Source organism: Morone saxatilis, unplaced genomic scaffold (genome assembly GCF_004916995.1).
Source record: "Morone saxatilis isolate NCDOM2014 unplaced genomic scaffold, NCSU_SB_2.0 Contig16, whole genome shotgun sequence".
NCBI lineage: Eukaryota > Metazoa > Chordata > Actinopteri > Moronidae > Morone > Morone saxatilis.
The window spans coordinates 11671260-11681671 of NW_023339718.1; the positions used below are offsets into that span (position 1 = coordinate 11671260).

At 41.1% G+C, this 10412-nt stretch overlaps 1 protein-coding gene across 1 annotated transcript in view; it reads right to left on the bottom strand.

The window, feature by feature from the left end:
• Positions 1-4942: 4942 nt before the first annotated feature.
• The window catches only part of plk2b (polo-like kinase 2b (Drosophila)), a 6058-nt gene continuing 588 nt past the window's right edge, over positions 4943-10412 (bottom strand). The window contains exons 3-14 of the mRNA XM_035658912.1: positions 10161-10277; positions 9776-9905; positions 9389-9572; positions 8988-9186; positions 8717-8864; positions 8396-8490; positions 7980-8112; positions 7701-7781; positions 6977-7136; positions 6482-6611; positions 6219-6329; positions 4943-6030 (exon numbers count right to left, since the gene is read on the bottom strand). Coding sequence (XP_035514805.1) covers positions 5839-6030; positions 6219-6329; positions 6482-6611; positions 6977-7136; positions 7701-7781; positions 7980-8112; positions 8396-8490; positions 8717-8864; positions 8988-9186; positions 9389-9572; positions 9776-9905; positions 10161-10277 — 1680 coding nt within the window. The 3' untranslated portion in view covers positions 4943-5838. The remainder of the gene's footprint in view (positions 6031-6218; positions 6330-6481; positions 6612-6976; positions 7137-7700; positions 7782-7979; positions 8113-8395; positions 8491-8716; positions 8865-8987; positions 9187-9388; positions 9573-9775; positions 9906-10160; positions 10278-10412) is intronic.

Sequence of the window (10412 nt, forward strand, 5' to 3'; positions counted from 1 at the left end):
CAAAGGTGTATCGGTTATATCACAGACCTTTACGTTTCAATCTCTGAACAAACTTTAAAGTGTGTCAGTAGACCACACGTTTTAAACTCTATGAGGATGAAGATTAAACAAGTGATTAATTGTAATAAACACACACATAATATGTAGTTTGGAGTTTTATTGGCACTGCGGTTTGTGGGCAAGTCATGACATTGTGGAAGCTATAACACTGAATAAAGCCATAACCTTGCAACTGTTAGCAATGACACATATTTATATGAAAATACAAGATTTATATATTGTATTGTTACATAAACACTTCTGTATCTAGAATAAAGTGTAAAGCTCTATCATGAACCCAGAGAGGAACATTGATATTCAACTGTTAACTTGTTGAGCAACACAGCCCCACCTAAGTGCAAGGGGAGATGGTGTGTGTGTTTGTGCGTGTGTGTGTGTTTGGTGTGTAGGATTTGCTTTGTCCTTCTATCTCTCCTGTGAGTCACAGGATTGCAACGCTGCTTTGAAGCCTCTGGAGTTTCCTCCCTCCACAAGGCAGGGCTGTATTTAAACACTTGCCACACTTCACAGATCTTTGCTAAATGCCTTGCCTTCCACATCCATTGATACAAGCACTGCTCAGCTTAAATAGCCTTTGAACCACGTGCCTTGTGTAATGGAATGATGGGAGGAAGACCACACATTTTTCTCTGCTGACAGCTTGAGCATTAACTTTGTATATCGAGTTTTATTTGATATAGTCAACATTTATTTAATTAAATGATTCCTGATGCTACAGTTACATATACGTAATATCAAGCTGTTTGCTATATAACTACTATAAAACTAACTACTACATTTTATAGCAGCTTTTGAAAAGCAAAACAACAACACTAAAGTCAATCTTTAAAATTGCAGTGTCAAATGATAGTTAAAAAAAATAAAACCTGACTAATTTGATAAGCAACAAACTCTCAGACAAGTTGGAACTTTGCAAAGAGGAATTTGAGCATGAGAAATGCACCCTCTCATTTGCTGGCATGGATGGAATGCAATTTCTACTTTGTTGCAGCTATCCCAAAGAGGAGCTTAAACAGTAATTATCTCCCAACCCAGTGCATTTCAAAGATCATCTGTAAAACTACTATGCTATTATGACAGGATGGGGAGGTTGATGCTGCAGGACTTTTGGACAAGCTTTGGTTCTCACAGGAACCGCAGCCAAAAAGCTAAAAGAGACGGGTTTTGCTGTTGTTTCTGTTCTACTGAACTACGGCTTTATGGACTAAACTATTAATGTTATTTATCTTGAATTATTATATCACTGAGAGACTGGACTGACTGAGAGCCCTTTATTAACAGAGGGAATGGGTTTTCACATTGAGGAACTGCATTAGGTTTGTGAGTTTGAAACACAATCATTGAATTTTGAACAGTATATATAGCATAGTATTTGAAAATATGGAACTTTACATTTTAGTAATAGTGTAGCCACTGTGTTGTATAATGGTTTTCTACTCATGCGTAATGGCCCAATAAAGCTCCAGTGTGTTGGATTTTTCATAGCTGCGGAAGTTCCTGCAGAGTTTTTCTCAGTCTCTTCTCTTTAGTCTTTGTCAGAAGGCTGCCCACACACAAACATGTGATGTTTTTATTAAAGAAGTCAGCAGGTCATTAGTTGCCCTGTTTCGAGGAAGTCACATTCTCTACTGACATCACGGCTCCTCCGGTTCTGGCGCAGAAACTGAACAAAAAAAATAAATCCCTCAGTTATAATGATCAGACTGTGATGCTCCTCCACTGCACAAGACAGCTTTTTATGACTATCCAACGGCATTGTGACGTAGGCTGTATGCAGTAGTTTATCTATAAAGTTGAGTTACTTTGACACATGAAATGAATTTCCGAATAAAGAAAACCTTAAAATTTAAGTAATAATTGGATGCAAATTGAATATATAAATAGCAGATGGGTATTTCAACCAGGAGCCTCGTTTTGAGTTTTAACCCTAACCCTAACCCTATTCCCAAGTTCACAAACACCCTGACAGAGCCTGAAATATATACGCTTAAAGGGCATGAACACATACTAAAAGAAGCACTCAAAATTCCAAACATTTGCATAAATGTAAATGCTCATCTGGGTAGAAACTGGAGAGGTAGAGGGTGATAAACTGTAGCTCAGCATTGCTGTATACAGATAGAATAATGTTCATGGATCGCCTGGTGATAAAGCTTCTATATGTAGTGCTCAGAAAACCGTTGTGACAACAGTGGCCGTTCAGTGAACTACAGTCCTGTTGGTGGATGACTGGATGTTACTGAAAACATGACTTGAGTGCTTGTCTGGAATACTGCAAGGCTCCATATGCTACAATCTATAGATGGGAGACAATTTAAAAGAAAAACCAACACAAACCTCCTAGTCTCTGGATCTGTATGTCCCCCATAGGTGTTCAGTTGATCCATATCATTTTCATTTTCATCAAACCATTTATCATGTTTAATTTATCATTTCTTCATGTTCCTCTAATTTGTCACCCGTCTATAATATCTTAAATGGACAAAACACAGGTAGTGGTTAACAAAAGCTATGAAATTTCCCTTTAAAGTCCTCTGCGGTCTTTATTCGTCCTTTACTCTTTGCTGCTGAGCTGGACACAGACACAGACTTGCCAGTACACGTTGACCCATGAATAAAACAAAAGCTATAGTAGCAATCCAAAAGGTTCTATTTTCAGAAAATTACAGGAATCAGATGAGGTAGCATGAACGACACACTACTGAGCATAAGTGGCCGCTGCATCTTACACAGTGACTCATTCTCAGCATTAGACGTATTTGAACACCTGGAAGGAAATCAAATACGTTGAGAAGCAAACACACACACACCCTCTTTGCACATGCTTGAACAAAGTCAGGAGTTACCTTTTCTTCTTGGTAAGAGTACAGTATTTGACTAAGTTGGCAACTTTATAAGTTTGGCTGCTGTGCATTGCTCATCTCCATAGTCGATACCGTAGGCTACAGTCATTCCAGCTTCCTCTACAGTACATCTGTTTTTGTCCACATAGTAGGAGGAGGAGTGCTGACATTTGATATGCAAAGGCCTTCTAATCCCCCAAGTGCATCCCAGTGTGCACATATCAAAGCCTGTTTTTTTCTGCTAGAATGTGCCTACTATCACTTTTAATGCCAAACTGACTCACTCTTTTGCCTGCAGAGAACTTTATGATAGAAGCCGAGGTATAAAGATTCCCGTTGTCACTTTGGCTTAGACTCATTCCAGAGCTAAGCCCTGTCCACACGCACAAGACTTTTCCCTACTGTCAACGTGGCATAACAGAGGAGCAGCTTTGTGCGGGTGAAACTAGCAGTGTCATAAACATATTTTTTTCACGACAGTGACACTAAGAACATCAAGTGAACTTGCACTCTTAGCTTTTTTAACTCTGCAGGGTTTTCTCATTAGTTCCTCTACGTCCTTTTCTCACAGACTTGTAGAAAGTTCCCATGAGGCCAATAAAGATGATCATCCTGACATTTGCTGACTCACAGACGAGATCTGAATTTTCGCTTACATCAATCATTATAGGAGCTGAGTCTATATTGGACTAGGAAATGTTTTAACTTGTGTAACCTCAGAGAATTTGGTTCAACCCACTGCATCCATCTGATGGAGACGCTTCACTTCTGTTCCGATGTTAGGACCAGGGGTAAAAATGCGCTCAAAGGCCAGAAAACTCTACATCAACAATGAAATCTATTTCTGTCTGACTGAGAGATCCATTCTAGAGGCCATTACTGTCAAAACACATGCTCTCAGACCTGGAGGTGTCGTCATGAATAATTCCTGCTCCTTCTTTCTTGTAGGCTACTTCCTGTTCTGCTTCTGTCTGTGTGGGTATGTTTATGCATGAGGCATTCATAATTGAACTCAGAAGAGCACAGATATTCTGAGTGAACATCTAAAGGGATGACTCAAACATCCATGTTAAACTTCCATCATTACGTAAGCTTGGAAGGTGAAGAGGTGTTCAACAGACAGCCGGATGAAATACTCATGTGGAGAACAGAGAGTGCAGCAGATAAAAGCCAATCAGTAGCAAAATACATGAGTTATCATTTTTCAGGACATGAGTTCTGACTTTCAGAAGCAGACGTCTTTTACGCAGCCTTTCATTGATTTCCGACTATGACAAAATTGGTCAGCAGTTGCTTGTTTCCATGGTTACAGTCAGTGAATGTGAAAGGATGTCCAAGAATCATTGTAGTCACTTTGCCTCAAAAGCTCTGATGCAATCGCTGACACAGTGTGACCAAGTCTGTCATTTTATTAGTCTGTCTCTCCTTCTAGCTACATGTCACTGTTTGGCTGTCTTTCCTTTCGAACCACCCAGCTGGCCTATCTGTTAATCAATGCCCTTGTTTGTATGTGAAGTAGCCATGTGCCTGCGTGAGACAAGGTCAGCCACATTGCACAGTGAGTCGTCTCTGTCATACTTCATTTATCACTGCAGGAGAAAATTTAGCAAAGGAGAGGGGGGCTTTAAACCAGAGAATAAACAACTTCACTGTAAACATGCCCTCTATCATGTATCCATCTCTCTCTGTGTGCCCATTTCCTGTTGCAAACACAAGATAAAATACTTGCTTTGACTTGGACCAATGCACAGATATGAGTGTAATTAAGTTTAATCTAATTCTCACCACACTGTAAAGTGCATGAACTCAGAAACTGCTTATTGCATATGAAACATCACAGTTCATTTTCAGGTTAATTAAAAGGAATAAAAGCCTTTTACATATAAAACCTAAAACCAGGAATATATTGTGAGGGAAAAACTCAGAAAATGTAGTAGCATTAAACATCTAATAACATTGGGAAGAGAGAGACAACACTGTTTTGGAAAATAAAAATGGGTACAAACACTCAATGAGAAGGACAAGTACTCAGGAGTAGATTTTGTTTTTTAGAAAATGCTCTTTATTATTAAATAAATAAATACTGCACTTTTTTTTACACAATAAGTTATTTAGGACATTTTCCACCAAGGTGATAATGGCTCTTAAGAGATCCTCAGAGGACCCCTGGTACTGTTTGTTTTTTAAATGTCATTCTCTTCACCTGCGCCCCTCCACCTCCCCCCTTACATCACCCCTCTGGTTCCCAGCTTAATGTGCTGAGTCCATCTGTCAGTAAAGAGAACAAATCACAGTTTAAAAAGTTAGTGTGATGTTACATCCCTCCCACTCACTCACACACAAACACACTCTCGCACATATAAACAGCCGAACTCTGGAGCATCCACAGATATTAGCAAATGGTGTCTCTGCACTGCTGAGTTGGCTGTGACATACACTGTACATCATTTACAATGTTCCACAGTCGTGCTCTGGTTACACTCAGAGCATCAGTTTATGGATTGTCTATAAAACAGCATCAACTATACCATACACTTTTAAGCTGGTACCAGCCCAGCATTTCCGCTTCCAAAACATCCCTCTTTTTCCCCCTCTGGGGTTCACATTCGTACCAACATACTCGTTCCAACAAGCTCGGTCTTTCTTCTCCTCCAACAATCAACATACAAATCAGCCCTTAATCATCCACTGTCATTGTGCTACATTTCATTCCCCCATCCGCAGAGTCTGTCCGTATGATTTTCTTTAACCTGCACCTCTGCTGAGTCACGAAGGTGCAACAGTGTAGGAATGTTAATTTACTTTTCACAGGTCCACCCTCAAACTCGTCCTTCCCGCACAGATCCTGTTGAATCCTGGTTCCACTGCAGTACTGCAGCAGCACAATGGGTAGATTTAGTCTGTTTAATTCTGTCCAAAACACATTTTTGTAGCTTTAGCTGCATCTCTGCAGAAGCATGTTAAGGGAGTACACCATGCGTTCACGCAGGTCTGTGGGGCAGCCAGACGTCAGCAGGGAGCTGAGTTTGAAGGTTTTGGAGACGCGGTCCTCGTTGATGTACGTCAGCATGTACTCATCCCTCTGGCAGCACAGGATGATCTTGGTGTGGTCATGGTAAAAGTTGATCTTTGGGGATAAAAAAAAAAGTTCAGTCAGTTTATTTGCAAATAACCATTGCAAGTTACCATTTTCTTATTTGATGTGTGGCCTAACCCTCCTCCTCTGCTGATCTTAACCCTGTGTTATGCACCTAAACAGTGCTCCTCTGAGCATGCCCAGCAACGGCTGCGTTTCCTGTTACAGTGTGTGTTTACCTGGAAAGTGCCGTCGTTAAAGAGCATCATGAGGGCGCGGTCAGACTTGAGCCACTGCAGCAGGTAGAGTCTGGGCATGTGTGCATCTGTCATACTACCCAGGTCCCCGCCCTGAGAAAGCAAAAGAGTAGCACATCAGGATTAGACAGGCAGCAACATGAAAGATACCATTTCTAATGCTCCAGGGGGTGGAGAGACAAAAGACACATAAAAGCAACAGAAATATCATATAGGGGAGTGGGGGAATACAAATATTTACTTACATCCATGAGATTCTCCTCCATATAGTGGGAAAAATACTTGAGCACGGTCACCTGGCCCACAAAGTGTTCAGGAACCTCACAAGTGGGGAAGACAGAGCGTTGGCCCAACTCTGCATAGTAATGGATGGTCCTAAAGAGACGGACAGAAGGAGATAAACAAAAAATTATGCAACCACTCAGATAAACAATCACTCAGATAAATAAATACAAGAACCAACCCTAAGTTTCCTTGACATTTAAAATCTGTTGCTGTTCTTGACTGAAAGTTTTGCTCTTGCTTTAAAACGTTTAAGGTGTCAATGAGAACATTAGCAAGATCAAGCCAGGTCAAGCCATCTCTTTACTTTGGCATGGCTCATCTCAAAACACTATCAGGTTCTTCAAAGCAGTTATATGTACCACAGCATGCTTAAACAAGCCATCTCCATTACATGTAGTGACTAACAACTTTCAAACTGAAGGTGGAGTTTTGTGACAGCGCAGAATAGTTCTTACTTTCTGTCTGGCAGGAGGCTCATGTGAGTGCCGTTGTTGAAGAGAACTCCCACGGTGTGATCAGACAATTGGTAGCCAAAGCCGTACTTGTTGGAGTAGTCCACCCATTTAGTCACCCATTGAAGACTGCAGCTGTTTGAGCACTGAGGAATGTCGTCCGCTGCAGGGTGAGAAGAACACAAAGGAGGAGGATTAGACAAGCTTAAACTGTGCAACATTGTAAAAAAAAAAATTTTTTTTTGTATATTTTTGGGGGCTTTTATTGTCTTCATTATAGTGACAGCTGAAGACAGACAGGAAAGGGGGGCTGAGAGAGGGGATGACACGCAGCAAAGGGCTGCAGGTCGGATTCGAACCCTGGNNNNCATGGGTCGCCAGCTCTACCAACTCAGCTATCCGGGCGCCCAAAATACCTAATTTAAAGTTGTTAAAGAACCCAATAGTTAAACTAACTTAACAATAAACCGTAGTGGGGTTATAAGCAGCAACAATATGTTGAAAGGAAATTTGGATGTGTTAAAAAAATATGGCAGTCTATCTTTGTAAACATGAATCTACATTTACTTTCTGAGTGCTTCAATAATCCCTCTGTTTAGAAATTTCAAGGTCAAATACAGATAAGGAATTTTAGTCTTATCATGAAACCTCTCAATGTGGAGTTATCTAATCAATAACTACATGTTTTGGTCATGACTTTGAAAATCATGTCAACAAGTTGACTCACCTTTAGGCATACTCTCCAGACATCCCCTTAAAACACTTGCAACAGTCTCAGCAACGCTCCCTGTTGTGCTGTCTTCCAGGCCTAGTAACAACAACAACAGGGGGTCATTAGGCTTGACGTCATATCTGTACAGTACAAGAAATTACTCCGCACTCATCAAATTTCTCTATCATCAGTGCACTTATTCCATTTACAGTGACATGCTAAAACAGAGCATTACATAAAACATATCCATGTCTCTTTGTGATCACTCTGTGTGTGCGTACTAGGTGAACTTACATTCGCTGCTGCTGCTGCAGCTCCCCAGACTCCCCCTGACGATCAGACGGATGGGATCTCGCGTTGTCGGGGACTGGCTCTCTGTTGCCAGGGCAACTGGGCTCTCAGCAGAAGGCGGAAGTAGACTTCCATTCTGAGGTGGGAATCAGTGACGACAGGGGTTAGAATCTGCGAAGTTAGATCATCTCTTCCTACTATGACTCAGCAGTCACCCACAGATTCAAAGTGGCTGGCTTGAAAGGTTAAAAATAAGTGCTTTTAGTTTGTTCTGAAATGACGCTTGTTATAAAGTTTAGTACAGCATCAGGGTGACTCATTGGATTCTCCTCGACATGATATCTCAAATCTAACAATTTATTAAATGGCTCTATGAATAATACAGAAGCTGTTTTTGTGTCGAATAAATGACCTCTTACCTCAGAAATCTTTTTGCTCTGTTGTTGGCTGATGAAAGTTTTCTCCAGGTCATTCTGCAGTTTGTATATCTCCTCTTCCTCTTTGGTTAACTTATCTATCAAAGGCAATGACAACACACAAAAATCAGAACATGACCTTTACATCCAGCAGCTACATGAAGTGACATTAGAGTAGTAAGGGATAAAATGTGACACATGCGTCTCAAAGATGTCATGATGCCTCTAGCAACCATAGTTGACCAATTAAAGGATAACTAGCTGGTGTGACAAGCAGCCTGTTAAGTGCTGCATAAGAGGCCTAGTGGTTGATGTCATACTCACTCAGCGTCTCGTAGTATTTGACCTTGTCTCTCCTTCCACCAAAGAGCGCAGCGGCAGCTTTCTTGAAGAAGCTCTTGGCGGGACTAGAGACGTGGAAATCTGGTGCTGAATGGCAACAGCTAGCCGGCAGACGCTCTGGACTGAAGCCCTGCAGAGAACAAAAAGTGGGTCAGTGTGCGGCTGGTGGGAAGAGGGTCACTGTTATACTCCTACAAAGTGACATTTAGAGAGAGGGGAAGAGACAGACAGAGAGGAGATGGCGGTGTCTAACCTGTGTGAAGAAGTCGTGCCTCAGAATGTGGTCCAGGTTGGGTCTGTCCTCTGGGATCTTTGCTAGCAGGCTGGCGATTAACTGCTTAGCCTGTGGCGACAGAGAGGAGGGCAGGGAATAGCGCGCCTCTCTAATGCACCTGTATGTCTCCTTTAGGTTGGTGGTTTCAAATGGTGGCCTGCCCAATAGCATGGTGTACCTGGAGCAGGATAGAGGGCAAAGTGAGCTCATTTCCATCAATAAAAATCATACATGTAACTATAGGATTGCACTAGTCCATGACATATGATGGCAATGTGTCTTATTAACTTGATTATTTGGTATTAGACTGTTATTCAATAGAAATCAACAATAATTGACATTATTATTATTAATAGTGACTTTACGGTTTGCCTACTCACATTACACAGCCTAGGGCCCATATGTCTGATTCACAGCCGTGGCCCTGCTTGTTGAGCACCTCAGGGGACAGATAGTTGGGAGTTCCACAGATCGTCTTCCTCCTGTTTCCTGCTGGCTCCAACTTGGCAGCCAGACCAAAGTCCCCGACCTTCAGTTCCATCGACTCACTCACAAAGAAGTTACCTGTAGGGAAGAAAGGGAATGAGATGATGAGCACTTGATATTCAACCCAAGATCAAAGGCTAAATACTGCAAGGATCCACTGATGAATTGATTAAAGAAATTGGTTGGTGTTAAAAAAAAAGAAAAAAAGAATGCATCTTTTATAATCGTGCACAAAGTGTCTCAGCACTGTAATGTGTCACTGCTGTATAAGGCTTCCTTACCAAGTTTCAGGTCTCTGTGGAGAATCTCTTGTTCATGCAGGTACCTCAGTCCAGAGACAATCTGTCTTAGATAATAACGCACCTCTGGTTCAGTAAGCACTTTGCGAGCCTTCAGGATATGGGCTAATGACTGCAAAAAGGAAAAACACAGAGAAGAGAATGATTACAGAGCTGTTCTCTAACTCTAATTCCATGGAAACACATTTTTCTCTGTGAAGAAAACCTTATTATACATGACAATTTTCTTTAAATCTAATATAACTGTAGGGAACACTGCCTATGTGCTCGTTGACTTTAGGTGCAATGCAGGTGTTATCCAAATTTATAAGCAGACAGCAGAGGCAAGGATAAAGAGCAGTGACATTACTACGTGACAAACACTTACTTTTCTACTACAGTATTCCAACAGGATGTAGATGTTCTCTTTGTCCTCAAAATGGTGATAAAAGTGCACAATGTGTTTATGGTGCAGCACTTTGTGCAGCTCAATTTCTCTGTCGATCTAGCAGGAGGAAGAGACAAAATGGTCATGATTATAATTGACGGAAATTTTGTGATAACTGTAAAGTTAGACCATATATATATATATATATATATATATATATATATATATATCTCCAGTTATACCAGTGCGCAC